This window comes from Phocoena sinus, chromosome 9 (genome assembly GCF_008692025.1).
Source record: "Phocoena sinus isolate mPhoSin1 chromosome 9, mPhoSin1.pri, whole genome shotgun sequence".
NCBI lineage: Eukaryota > Metazoa > Chordata > Mammalia > Artiodactyla > Phocoenidae > Phocoena > Phocoena sinus.
Genome location: NC_045771.1, coordinates 32,678,749 through 32,693,887, shown reverse-complemented (window position 1 = coordinate 32,693,887; position 15,139 = coordinate 32,678,749). Strand labels below are relative to the sequence as shown.

The 15,139-nt window shown below is 42.8% G+C and overlaps 1 protein-coding gene across 1 annotated transcript in view; it reads right to left on the bottom strand.

Moving 5' to 3' along the window:
• WNT2 (Wnt family member 2) overlaps positions 1-4,032 on the bottom strand; it is a 45,269-nt gene extending 41,237 nt beyond the window's left edge. Inside the window, exons 1-2 of the mRNA XM_032643242.1 lie at positions 3,650-4,032; positions 1,323-1,549 (exon numbers count right to left, since the gene is read on the bottom strand). Of these exons, the coding sequence (XP_032499133.1) occupies positions 1,323-1,549; positions 3,650-3,732 (310 nt within the window). The 5' untranslated portion in view covers positions 3,733-4,032. The remainder of the gene's footprint in view (positions 1-1,322; positions 1,550-3,649) is intronic.
• Positions 4,033-15,139: the final 11,107 nt, after the last annotated feature.

The following is a 15,139-nucleotide window of genomic DNA, read 5'->3' as shown; positions in this document are numbered from 1 at the left end:
GAGGGGGAGGTGGGCAAAAACAAGTGGAAAATTTCCTGTTTCTGGGGTTCGCACATAAACTGTTGTGTTTTCAGTAAGATTTCCCAGTAGCAAAGGGGATGTGCTACTTCTTGGAGAATGCTGCGAAGACCAGGTTAAGGGATGGGGGTGTTTTGAAAATAAGATCTGATTTTCAGTTAATTTTCTCTGATTGTGTACAAGTTAGTAAGCTACTTTCCACATTCAGAACTTTTAAGAAGTTTATTATGTAGTTAGATAATGTTCAATGTGCTTTCTAAAAAAAAAGAAAAGGAAGAAACCACAGGCGTACCCCATTTGATTGCACTTCACAGATATTGTTTTTTACAAACTGAAGCTTTGTGGCAACCTGCATTGTCAAATGATGGTTACCATTTTTTAGCAATAAAGTATTTTAAAATTAAGGTATGTACATTGTTTTTTCAACAGTTAATAGACTACAGCGTAGTATAAACATAACTTTTATATGCATTGGGAAACCAAAAAAATTTGTGTGACTTGCTTTATTGTGGTGATCTGGAACCAAACCTGCAATATATCCAAGGTCTACCTCTGAATTCATGGTTCCCACCCCTACCCTCCATAAATATCCTTCTGCTTAAAATGTACCTGGAGAATAGGCACTCACTACAAGTTCATGCATCCATTCATTCAACCATTCAATGAATGAGTGATGCCTACAACACACAAGGTACCAAGTAAGGTGCAGGGGAAGCAGATGAGTTCCTGCCTTACAGAATTTACAGTTTTACTGAAAAAAATGCTTAATTTAGAAACAGAGTGACCCGAAGCCGAGTAGCCGAATGGGACGTCAGAGGTGTTGAGCAGAGATTTGTCTCTGCTTCTTAATAACACTGACTCGTTATTGGAATAATGACCATCTATGGCCAATAAAAGATTTGGGCATTCTATCCCAATCTTCTGCTCATTTCCTTCTGGAAGTTTCAAGTCCCAGAAAGAAGCGTTAAAAAGTCAAGAGCGCTCTGTGGCTGCTGCGTCCTTTCTTCTAGAGACAAAATCTGAACCTGGGGGGACAGGCAGGGTTGTGACTTGACGTGGATGGACAGAGCCAAGAATAAAAAAGACACCAGCCTGGGGCACTACATCCTCCTCCCAAACTTGAGACAGACAAGTTTCTTGATTTCTCGAGTCCTTGTCTGTAAAACGGGACAAATGGCACCCAACAGAACAAGCTTCTGACTGCATAGCATGCAAGACAAGATGAGCAGGGACTCTGAAGACCAAATAAGGGTGTGTGTATATGAGGGTAGAGCCCATGAGCTGCGTGAAGGCGGGAGACTTACTTCGAAGCAGGACCCTGCCGAAGAGGCTGTGATCCCTGTCCAGGGTGTTGCAGTTCCAGCGGTGCTGGCGGAACTGGTGCTGGCACTCTGCCGTCCACTCGGCCACGCCCAGGCCGATGGCACGCATCACATCCGGGTGTCGGTGGCACAGCTGCCGCTGGCGGCTCACCAGGCCTGGCACATTGTCACACATCACCCTGGAGGAGCCACCTGTAGCTCTCATGTACCTGGGAAGGACCAACACGGGGGAGAGCACAGAACAGCGAGGCCTCACATGGTGTTTCCGGGGAGAGGGAAGAGTTCAAAGCAGCATTGCAAATATGAATTCCTATCCTTTGGGGGATATTAGAAGGCAAAGGTTATTTAACTTTAGTTCACTGGAGAAGCGACACAGCAGGCATGGTGAGTGATCTGGTAGAAGCCACCCCAAAACGGAGTGCTGACTGTTTCTTGGATGTGAAGCCGAGGCCACCAGATGATGCTCTGGGCAGGGTGGGAGAGGCAAGGTCTGCAGTTGGGGAATGGGTTGAGGGGGGGAAGGGGCAATATGTTTTTGGAAGACTTCTTCCAAGAAGACTGATCTCAGTACACAATGTGTCTGGACTTGGCTTTGGAGGAAGCCGACCTTTAGAAGCTCCTCACTGCCATTTATTTGATCTAATGTTTAAGTGTCTTAAACTGTCTGTAACTGTCTAATCAACACCTGCCGGTATCTGATGTTATCCTCTCTGCACAGGCATGCCATTCTTTTCCTGCTAAAGAATCTGTTAAATATTTCCATTTTCCAGCTCTTTTTGGCTCTGATAGAGAACCTTTGGAAAAAAATCTTTCTATTGTTATTAAGGGCACTAAATATTTGGAAGAATCAAACAGTGTTATAGCGCCATAAAGTACTTTTGAGAAGAAACTTTAACAAAAAATTACATCATCATCTCTACCCAGATGTTCTCTATTAGTTGTGAAATGTTTAGAAAGGTACCTTTTATATAACCCAAGCTGCCATAGGTGTCTTTTGAAGCGATCAAACAAGGAGAATGTCTTTTTCTTGTATTTTCATTATTTTATATGATCATAAAATCATTACAGCTGTGACTCCCCAAAAATATATTTAAGTGACAGCTGAGAGACAATGTGACAAAAAGCCTGGGCAATAAATAATGTTTATACACCCATGGAGACAGAAATAGCCATTTTATCGAAAAACGGTCACTCTGATAAATCAATCTTTGATCCTATGTCAGTAAGGTCAAGGCTAAACGCCTTTCTGTTCAAAGTGGCTTAGGAAGGAATTGAACCCCTCTTCCCATCCATGCTTTCTTTGCTTTGCTCCTTTGAAGAGCTCGTGTCTTCCTAAAGTTCCCTGCTCCAGTCTCTCATTTGGCTGAGACGCCTTACTTTTGCCAGATTCTTTTAAAAAACAGCACATCATAACAGATAACAGGTCTTTCTGAATCAGTGTTTTAAGTATCAGTTCGGAAGTTTTTAGGTGCAAGAACGCTAAAGAGCTCTCAACTCTATCTCTTCTCAAGATGAAGGAGGTGGAGATGAGTTTCTGGGTGGGGAGAGCCTCTCCCTTTGGAACTTTTAAGGATGCTAAGACCTGTTACGTTTCAACGTTCCTTCGCTATGCAGAATAAGTCGAAGATCCACGTATAAAGGACAGCAGCAAATTTACTCTTTGGGGTGACTGTGGTTTCGAACTGACATCTTAGAGCTCCCGGCCTCTGGAGCTTCGCATTAAGGCGGTAGTCTCTACCTGGAGGCAGCAAAATGTTCTTCCGCCCCACTGGGGTGAAGCACTAGGAATGTGGAAGGACGGGAAAGAAGGCAAAATCACACGCTTCGAGTTCTACCGCTCTTGCCCGCCTGAATTGCCCCGTCGGTTTTTATCTTGAGGGTTTTTTGGGGGGAGGGGAGCATGGGGGGATGATACTAGTTTTGGAGGTGAGTTCACCCCCCACACACACACACAAACGCGCGCGCGCGCGCGCACACCCGTCTGTGCTAGTAGAGCTAGAGACCCGGCTAGCGCTTGTCTCAAAGATCCCGATTTTGCTGTCGCTCAGCTGGATCCAAATACACCGAACATCCGAGCTCTCAGTTGTGGGGGAATGGCGGGGCGCGGGGAGGGTGTTGAAGTTGTCGAAGCTGGAATGGGCTTCCGAGGAGAATCGAAGGGGCAGTAGGAGAGGGCAGCAGCTTGGGTTCGGGTCGGAAGCCGTGACTGCCGCGGCCGCGGGGAAGTGCCGCCGGGAAGCGTCTATGTGGCCCCTGCGGGCTCCACTCCCATCCCCAAAATACCCCGGCGCCCGTGCGTGTGCACTTACCACCATGAAGAGCTGACCTCAGGGCTGAGCCAGGTCAAGAGCAGAGGGAGCCAGAGCCAGATTCCACCGAGACAGGCGTTCATATTAACCCCCTTGCGTCCGCATCAGGTCAGACTCCGTGTGCGGGCGCCATGCGTGCCCGGAGCAGAAGCGCTCAGCGCCGGGAGCGCCTCGTCACGGCCGCCGGCGCCTTGCCGCGCCCCCGCCCCCCGCTCGCGTCTGCGGCGAGTGGCGAGACTCGCTGATAAAGTTTCAAGCGACCAGCGGGGCGAGCGATAAAGGCCAGCCGGGGCCGCCTCGCCCACAGCCAATTCCCCAGGCGCGGCGAGCGCGGGCTGCCGGAGAGCTCTGCGCGCCTCCCGCGCGCCCCGGTCCCTTCAGCTCCCCGCCCGCCCGCCCGCCCAGGCGCAGCCAAGGGAGGGGGCGCTGCGCCGGGTAGGATGGCGGGGGGGTGGGTCGCGCGGTTTTATATAAGGGTGGGTGAAATGATGGCAAGAGAGGTCTGTGGGTGAGGTGATGCGGGGAGGGAGAAGCACCTCTGCGTGGCCTCGAGCACCCGCGGAGGCAGGCACGTTTCGGGAAGCTCCGGGCCAAAGAGCATCAGTGGGTGCCCCGCCACAGGACCGAGCGCTCCGGATAGGCGAGGCTACCCTCCGGCAAACATAAGTCCCCGAGCGGGCAATGTGGGGAAAGGAGGGAGAGGATAGGGATACAGCAGTGTACAGGAGGCAAGAATCCAGAGATGATTTTCAACTCATCCCTCCGCTTCTCTTCCTAATACCGAAAGGAAGAGCAAGCCCTCGTAAATCTGGAGCTAAGCAGGGCAAGGTTGGAGAGGGAGGGTTCAGGCCTCAGGGAAGTGAAGACCTGTGGCCTTGATTGCTTGGTGCTGGGCTTATATAGAGAGCTCCAAGGGAGGGGAAACGGGAAGGTCCCTGACCCTCCGGACCTCACCCAGGCGTCCTCGGCCAAAACGTCTGGGGAAGATGCGGTGTTTACGCACACCCAGCTCCTCCACGGCGCTGTAGAGCGCAAAAGATCATGCAGGGAGGAACTGAGGCAGCAGGAGCCCGCCGAGGGTCTGCGCCCCAGCACCGGTCGCGCCTCTTGCTGCCCTGGCGCTCAGCTTTTGCTCCTTGCGGAGGTCAAGGGACTATCGGTCCTGATCTAGGCCCCCGCAGGGCCAAGAGAGACAGGCTTGAGCCCGCGGGTGGAGCATCTTGAGCAGCAACTGGCTTGTAGCCCCGCCGTTTATCACCGGAAAGGAAGGAAGACCAGGAACTCGCGGCGGCCGTGAACTGTTCCATTGCTCTTTTCCTGGGGCGGAGGAACCCGCCGCCCGCCCGCGGAGCGTGCCTTGGGGAATGGGGAATGTGTGTGCGTGTTGGGGGTGGGGTGGGCGCTGCATTGTTCGCAGGGCGTGAAGGGGTGGCCGTCCGGATAGGAAAGACCGGCTCTCCCCCCACCCCCTCCTAGAGCCGAGACTGGCCGGAGCATCAGCCCTCGCTAGGCGCGAGCGCGGTGAGAAGCTGGACGGGGCGAATCTCAGAAATGCCAAAAACCTGAAAAATGCTGTCATCGCCACCCCCTTCCCCCCTCCCCCCGCTGGTCCCTGGCAGGTCCGGCCCCTCCCAGGCTGACCCAGATACATCCCCGTTTGGGTCCGGAAAGGGAGGGGAGGGAAACAAGTACCGCGCCACCCACGACTCGGGAAGAGCAGGGCTCCGCGCCAGGGCCGCTCCATATCGCTGGGCCGCGACCCAGGGGAAGTTCTGATCGGTCTGTGCCTGGAGGGAGGGAGGGGCAGGGGAGGTGGGGGTTGTATTTCTGCTCACAGTGCGTGCACAAGCTCGTGTGTGTGTGTGTGTGTGTGTGTGTGTGTGTGTGTGTGTGTGTGTGTGTGTGTGTTGGGGGATAGGAGGTTGGGGGAGACGGGGCGAGTGATGTGATGGGCATCAAAGAGCAAGAAATATCTCATTAACCTCTGTGCTTATGCTCATAAACCTCTTCCCTGGGTGAAGCAGAAGAATAAGTTAAAATTCACTTCCATCCTCCTTCGTCCACAGTCTCTCCACTTCTACCAGTGAATAATGTAGGGATGTGGATGTGTACGTCGGGAAAGGTAGGCAGCTGTATGCTTCTCTCATGGACAGTGAGACCTGAAACTACCTAAAAAGCTCAACTCAAAGCTCCACCCACCTCAGCACATCATGTTCTTCCAGCTGAGGGGAGTTAGAAATACATGGAGTATGACTATCAGCTTAGAGGCCTTTCCTCTCCGCCCAGGGAATTATTGAGTGGCCAGGAGATCTGCCCTTCAGTTGTTGATGAGGCCAATGGAATGACCTAAACCTGAAACAGACCTCCTGGAGTAAGAACAGGACCATCCCCAAAACTAATTAAATCCACTCCAAAGGGCTTTATCCTGGGGCAGGAGAAGTACCTCACGACTTGCAGAGAAGAAATCAGCCTTGGTGAATGGCAACTGCTGAAAAAGTTCAAGAGAAACTAAATCCAGATGTGAAAAAGGTCCACCCAAACACTCCTTCCCGACCTGTCTAGAGGCAGTCTGGACCACGTGACTTGTCCCTTCCAGATCTGTGATTCCATTTCTCTCACATTCTCCACCCCTATTCACTTATGACCTACTACTAGCCCTGTACAACTTCGCTTCCTGCCCAACAGGTCTGACTTTTCTTCTTCCTCATCTGTACCTGTGCACTTTGAAGATAGAGTGTTCACTACTAGAAGAAGTTGGGAAATGCTCAAGAAAATTAAGAGGAAAGAAAGTTATTACAAACCTCACTTCTCCAATAAAAACTACCATCCTAAGGAAGAGTTGATAAATATTTAAGTAAATTACACATTACTATAGCCTTGCTATAGCAGATGATGAATTAGGAAAGACAGGGTTCAGAGTGCCTTTAGATCTATGAATTCAATATCTGATTTCTGGTTTCTTCAGTGAGAATTCTCATTGAATTGACTGTAAAATTCATTTACAGTATACGGGACCCAATTCTCTTTCTGGATATTAATGTTAGTTTGCTTGTAACTTTAGTATAACATTGTAGCCAAATGAGTCAGTCTATTTTCTTAGTTAGATCCATTGTTTGTCTAATCTCCCAGGGCAGAGAGAGAACTAATTTACTACCAAACCATCTCCACCCTTTAAAAATGGACAGTTACTTCTTCAACCAAATAGTCATATGTGTTTCAATCTGAACTGGTTTCTTCCTAACGCAGTGACTCTTAATTTAGCTACTCACTAACCAGTGATTCAAAGGTCTAGTATTTCCAACTTAGAATCAATGACCTTAAGAAAGAACATTGTGTATTAAAAGGTCAACAATGGGAAAGAAAAAAAATATATATATATATAACTTTCTAAATCTAGTAGTATCATATATATAACAACAGAGGTAATATATCAAATAAAAACAATATATATCATTAAAACTTTTTTACTTGCTAAGTCTATCCAACTAAGAGCATCATATACATAATAATATAGATTAAGTTTGAAATTTGAAGTGTGTTTTCAATGCCCTTAAAGGCATTAACCGCTTTCCCCTTTAGTCACTCCTAAAATTTTTATTAAGCACACTCTTAGCTAATCTTTGTCAAAAATTGATTTCATGAGGGCTTCCCTGGTGGCACAGTGGTTGATAGTCCGCCTGCCGATGCAGGGGACACGGGTTCGTGCCCTGGTCCAGAAAGATCCCACATGCCACGGAGCGGCTTAGGCCTGTGAGCCATGGCCGCTGAGCCTGCGCGTCCGGAGCCTGTGCTCTGCAACAGGAGAGGCCACAACAGTGACAGGCCCGCATACCGCCAAAAAAAAAAAAAATTGATTTTATGAAAAGTTCTAATATCAATGATTTAAATCTCAGTGTGCATTTAAATTAATGTGCACCAAAGACTTGCTTCCAGCCATGAGAAAGTAATAGGTGCGTGACTTGTTCTCCTACTGAAAAAAAATATAAGACTGGACAAAATGATAAGGCAAATCTTTTCAGGCATTGGGTAATAGGCAGCACACAGCTATGATCTTTGACAGAAGGAAAACACCTGAGGTGTGCTCCACAACTATCCCATAACTGTCCTGAGTTTTCTGCTGAAGGACACTTTTTTGGGGGTGCAAGAAAGTGGAAACAGAGCAGTAGTCTTAGTTAAGGATAGAGGGAGTAGAGGTCTGGGCTGCTGAAGCAGCTGAAATTGGCAGGTAGAATATCTGAAAATAGGTAACTGTGAAAGAGAGGGTCCCAAAAGTCTACATGGTGATTCACCATGTGTTCTTGGTCAAGAGCTGGGCTGAATATAGCCATGAGAAGATTCTAACGCCTAGCAGAAATTGCTTTCTGCATGTCATGCAGCGTTGAGAGACGTTGGAGTTCCAGCTCAGTGGGGTAGAGAGACCTTATTAAGCACTTCAGGCATTCATTTGAGATGCCAGAAAGGCATCCTTTAAGGATCATACCTTAGTATAAAAAGCATGTCTTAGAACAAAATTCAAAATTCTGTTTCCTCATATCACATGCAGTAACAAAGAATAAAAACAAATCAGACAGGCCAAGGGGAATTTACAAGGATAAAACCAACACCCGTTGAAGGAAGATAACATTGTATCATTTACAATGTCAAGCATACAATAAAAAATTAATAGGCAAGTGAAAAAACAGAAAAAATGTGATCCATACTTAAGGGAAAGCAGTCGAAAGAAAATGACTTTGAGAAGGCTCAGTTGGAGGAACTAGCAGGAAATAAATTTTAGCATAACTCATAACTATGTTCAAGTATTTAAAGGTCATAATGAACAACTAATGGAGAATCTCAGTGGAGAAATGAAAGCCATTAGAAACAAATGAAAATCTAGAACCAAAAGTACAATATCTGAGATGAAAAATTCACTGAATGGGCATAACAATGGAATGGAATTGGCAGGAGAAAGGGACAATAAACTTAAAGATAGAAGTTATATAATCTGAAAAACAGAAAGAAAAGATATTGACAATTAAAGAAATGTAACATCAGATATCTGCAGGACAAGACCAAGCAGTTTAAATACACGTGCAAGTGAAGTTCCAGAAAGAAAGAGAAAAATGTGACAAAAATATTTGAAGATATACTGCACCAAATTTGTCCAATATGATAGAACACATCAATTTACAGACCCAAGATGGTCAGAAAACGCCAAGCAAAATAAATACAAAGCAAGGGTTTCCCTGGTGGCACAGTGGTTGAGAAACTGCCTGCCGATGCAGGGGACACGGGTTCGTGCCCTGGTCCAGGAAGATCCCACATGCCGCGGAGTGGCTGGGCCCGTGAGCCATGGCCGTTGAGCCTGCGCGTCCGGAGCCTGTGCTCTGCAACAGGAGAGGCCACAACAGTGAGAGGCCCGCGTACCGCAAAAAAACAAACAAACAAAAAAACATATCACACCTATATACATCATGATCAAACAGTTTAAAATCAAAAAGGGGGAGAAACATCTCTGAAGCAGCCAGAGGGAAAAGATACATTAAATATAGAGGAGCAAGAATATGCATTACAACTGACTTTTCACTAGCAATAATGGAAGCCAGAAGACAGTGGAGCAGCATCTTTAAAATGCTGAAAAGAAAAAATGGTTCACACTGAACTCTACAATCAGTGAAAATATCCTTCACAATTGAAAGAGGAGCTCTTCTCTTGTTCTTCTTTCCCTTACCTTGGGAATAAGGACTACATTCCACGAGCAAGGGCAAAACTGCAACAGAGCACCCCAGTAGTCTAAAACCAACTCTTGACAGGATCAAAGTGAGTCATAGGTACTCTATTTGCAAGCCAAAAGAAAACTCAACCCTCCTTGGAGGAACATAATTTCATTCAGGGTCTCTACAAATTTTCATCTATTATATGTAGCATCAAATCTAAAAGTTACAAAACAAACAAACAAACAAAAACCCAGTAAGCAAATCAACAGAAGTAGAAATAGACCCACAAGTAATTTAGAGTTTTGATTTATCTGAGGACTGCAAAATAACTGAAATTTAAAAGTTCAGGGCTTCCCTGGTGGCACAGTGGTTAAGAATCCGCCTGCCAATGCAGGGGACATGGGTTCGAGCCCTGGTCCGGGAAGATCCCACTTGTCGCAGAGCAACTAAGCCCGTGCACCACAACTACTGAGCCTGTGTGCCACAACTACTGAAGCCCACACACCTAGAGCACATGCTCCACGACAAGAGAAGCCACCACAGTGAGAAGCCCGCGCACTGCAACGAAGAGTAGTCCCCGCTCACCACAACCAGAGAAAAGCCCCCACACAGGGGGCTTAGAAAACAATTAATTAAATAAAATAAATTAATTTTAAAAATAAAATAAAAGTTCAAACAATAACAAGTAATTTTAACAGAGCTGGAACCCATACAGAAGACTTCAATAAAAATCCTAGAACTGAGGGGAGGAGGGAAGTTAAGACTGAAATTGAGAATTAGATAGATGGATTGAGGAACTATCTAGAATCAGCAAAACAGTGTACTAGTAAACCAGAAGAGGTGAATAAAAAGTATCCAGATTAATTCACAGAGAGAATTAAAAGGGTATAAAATACAGAACATAAAATAAGATACAGCATAAGAATGTCTAACAGACCATTAGACGTTAGACACAGAAAGGTGGTCAGAATTTTTGGCCTGAACCCAACTGGGTTGATTGTGTGCTAAAACAAGAATATCAACATTTTTCATAGGATTTAAACAAGACCTAGAGTCTCTTAACATTCTATTCAAAATGTCCAGGATGCAATCAAAATTACTTGGCATACAAAAACCTGTAATGTTCCAATTCAAATAGAAAAGACAATCTACAGACACTAATTCTGAGATGACGGAGATGTTGAAATTATCAGACAAAGACTTGTAAAGCAGCTATGATGAAAATGCTCCAAGAAGTAATGATGAATACTTTGGAAACAAATGGACAATAGAAAATATCAGCAAAGAAACAAAATGGAAAAAGGAACCACACAGAAGTTTTAGAATGGAAAAATATATGTACTATCTTCCACAGTGAGAGGGTGAAATATTTCACTGAATAAGGGCAGTAGCAATATTGAGATGGCAGAAAAATGTCTGAGTGAACTTGAAGATATATTATCTTCAAGGATGAACAATAGAAATTATCTAGTCCTAACAAAAGAAGGAAAAAACAAAAAAGAGTGAAAAGAAATGAACAAAGCTTCAGGAATCTCTGAAACAATTCCAAAAGGTGTAATGTGTCATGACTCCTGGAAGGAGATGATAAACAGTCTATTGCAACAAAAAATATTTGCAGAACTAATGGCTAAAAATTTCCTAAACTTTGTCAAAGGCATACACCTAGAGATTTGAAAAGCTCAGAGATTTGAAAACCCCAAACAGGGTAAACGCAAAGAAATCCATGCCAGATGCTGGGAAAACTGGACAGCTACCTATATGTAAAAAAAAAAATGAAATTAGAACATTCTTTAATACCATACACAAAAATAAGCTCAAAATAGTTTAAAGACCTAAATGTGAGACCTGACACTATGAAACTCTTAGAGGAAAACAGGCAGAACACTCTCTGACATAAATTGCAGCAATATCTTTTTCAATCTGTCTCCCAGGGTAATGGAAATTTAAAAAAAACAAAAATAAACAAATGAGACCGAACTCAACTCAAAAGCTTTTGCACAGCAAAGGAAACCATAAACAAAATGGAAAGACAACCCACAGAATGGGAGAAACTATTTGCAAATGATGTGACTGACAAGGGATTAGTCTCCAAAATTTACAAACAGCTCATGCAGCTTAATCTCATCAAAACAAAGAACCCAATCAAAAAATGGTCAGAAGACCTAAATAGACATTTCTCCAAAGAAGACATACAGATGGCCAAGAGACACATGAAAAGATGTTCAACATTGCTAATTATTAGAGAAATGCAAATCAAAATTACATTGAGATATCACCTTACACCAGTCAGAATAGCTATCATCAAAAAATCCACAAACAATAAATGTTGGAGTGGGTGTGGAGAGAAGGGAACTCTCCTACACTGTTGATGAGAATGTAAATTGGTACAGCCACTATGGAGAACAGTATGGAGGTTCCTTAAAAACCTAAAAATAGGACTTCCCTGGTGACGCAATGGTTGAGGGTCTGCCTGCCGATGCAGGGGACACGGGTTCATGCCCCGGTCCGGGAGGATCCCACATGGCGCGGAGCAGCTGAACCCATGGGCCATGGCCGCTGAGCCTGCGCGTCTGGAGCCTGTTGCTCCGTTGCACTGCAAAAAAAAAAAAAAAAAACAAACCTAAAAATAGAGGTACCATATGATACAGCAACCCCACTCCTGGGCATATATCCAGGGAAAAACATGGTCTGAAAGGATACATGCACCCCAATGTTCATTGCAGCACTGTTTACAGTAGTCAAGACATAGACGCAACCTAAATATCCATCAACAGAGGAATGGATAAAGAAGTTGTGGTACATATATACAATGGAATATTACTCAGCCATTAAAAAGAATGAAATAATGACATTTGCAGCAACATGGATGGACCTAGAGATTGTCATACTGAGTGAAGTAAGTCAGAGAAAGTGAAATATCATATAATATCACTTATATGCAGAATCTAAAAAAAATTTATACTAATGAACTTATTTACAAAACAGACTCACAGGCTTAGAGAACAAACATGGTTACCAGGGGGGAAGGGATAGTTAGGGAGTTTGGGATTGACATGTACACACTGCTGTATTTAAAATGGATAACCAACAAGGGCCTACTTATAACACAGGGAACTCTGTTCTGTATTATGTAAGAACCTCGATGGGAAAAGAATTTGTAAAAGAATAGATACATGTATATATATAACTGAATCACTTTGCTGTACACGTGAAACTAACACATTGTTAATCAACTATATAAAATTAAAAGTTAAAAAAAAATCCATGCCAAGACACTTAATAATAAAACTACTGAAACCTAAAGGCAAAGACAAAATCTTATATGTTGACAAAGATAGATGATGCATTACTTATGGGGAACAAAGGAAAATGATTATTTGAATGACTGTAGATTTCTCATGAGGAATTGTGAAAGCAGAAGGGAATGAAACAGTATTTTTTAAAGCTCTGAAGGAAAAGAACCCTCAGCCCAGAATTCTATATCCAGTGACAATACCTTCATGAATGAAAGTGAAATAAAGACACTCTCAGATGAAATCAAAGAGAATTCATTGTCAGCAGACCTGTTTTAAAAGAAATGCTAAAGGAAGTTTTTGAGACAGAAGGGAAATGATCCAAGAAGGAAACTTGGAAAATCTGGAATGAAAAAAATTCAAGAGACATGGTAGATAGCTGGGTATATATTATAAACTTCTACTTCTCTCCAGTTCTTTAAAATATGTTTGAAGGTTGAAGGCAAAAATAGCAACAGTGTGTGATAGTGGTTTCACTGTATGTAGAGGTAATACCTTATATTAAAAAACTACCATATCAACTAGGGAGGGTAAATTGACTCTCTGGTGCTAACTTTGAAAGTTGTAAAATTTGATTCTATATACTGCAAAAAGTGATGTATAACTAACATTATCTTGATAGCAAGCACTAAAAAACCTATACAAAGAGATGTAGAAAAAACATAATAAATTAAAAGTTTAAATAACTCAAAAGAAGGCAAGAAAGGGTAACCAGAGGAATGAGAAACAGAATAAACAGGAAACAAATAGTAGACATAAAAATTTTAAAATCAACTATTATATAAGATATATGTGTTCCCAAAACAAAAATTTAAAAACAAAGATTGTCTGAATGAATAAAAACACAAGTATCTCATTTCTTTTCTTTTTTTTTTTACATCTTTATTGGAGTATAATTGCTTTACAGTGGTGCGCTAGTTTCTGCTTTATAACAAAGTGAATCAGTTATACATATACATATGTTCCCATATCTCTTCCCTCTTGTGTCACCCTCCCTATCCCACCCCTCTAGGTGGTCACAAAGCACCGAGCTGGTCTCCCTGTGTTATGCGGCTGCTTCCCACTAGCTATTTTACGTTTTGTAGTGTATATATGTCTATGCCACTCTCTCACTTCGTCACAGCCTACCCCTACCCCTACCCATATCCTCATTTCCATGCTCTAGTAGGTCTGTGTTTTTATCCCTGATTTACCCCTAGGTTCTTCATAACATTTTTTTCCCTTAAATTCCATATATATGTGTTAGCATACAGTATTTGTCTTTCTCTTTCTGACTTACTTCACTCTGTATGACAGACTCTAGGTCCATCCACCTCATTAAAAATAGCTCAATTTCATTTCTTTTTATGGCTGAGTACTATTCCATTGTATATATGGCCACATCTTCTTCTCATTTCAAATATAATACAGGTAGGCTCAAAAGGAGAAGGATGGAAAAAGATAAATTATGCAAATACTAATTAAAATAAAACTGGAGTAGATATATCAATATCAAAGTAGGTATCTGAGCAAAAACATTTACCTGGGATGAGGGATATAACATAATGACAGAAGGGTCAATTGACCAAGAGGAAATATGGTCCTAAATGTGTATGCACCAAACAATAGATTTTCAAAATATATAAAGCAAAAATTGACAGAACTGAAAAAGAAAAACAGGCAAATATACAATTAGAGATGTCAGCACTCTACTCTCAGTAGTTCATAGAACAAATAGAAAATCAGCAAGACCTAAAAAAAGAAAAAGAAAAAGAAAACCAGCATGATATAGAACTCAACAATACCATCAACCAACTGGATATAGTCCACATTTATAGAATGTCACTCTACAACAGCAGAATATACATTCTTTTCAAATGAACATGAAACATTTGCTAAGACAGACCACATTCTGGGTAATAAAACAATCTTTAAATTTTTTTAAAAATTGAAATCATGCAAAATGTTTTCCCTGATCATAATGGAATTAAGTGGAAAATCAGTAATGGAAAGAAATCAAGAAAATCTCCAAACTCTTGGAAGTTAAACAGCATGCCTGTAAATAATCTCTGGGTCAAGTAAAAAGTTTCAAGGAAAATACAGTTGACCCTTGAACAACATGGGAGTTAGGGATGCCAATCCCTGCACAGTCAAAAAATCCATGTATAACTTTACGTTGACCCTCTGGATCCAGGAATCCATGGATTCAACCAACCATGGATTGTGTAGTATTGCAGTATATATTTATTGGAAAAAATTTGCACATAACTGGACCCATGCAGTTCCAATCCGAGTTGTTCAAGGGTCAGCTGTATTTTGAACTAAATAAAAATGCATTATTATGAAACCATATTTAATATGTACTCTAAGTCAAGAATAAATATTGTGATCTCTCTGTTAACCACTAAAGAAATAATACAATAAATAATTTTCCAGTTATCTATTGCTGCATAAAAAACTACCCTCAAATTACTGCTTTTTAAAAATTGAGATATAATTGACATACAAATAGTTCTAGGTGT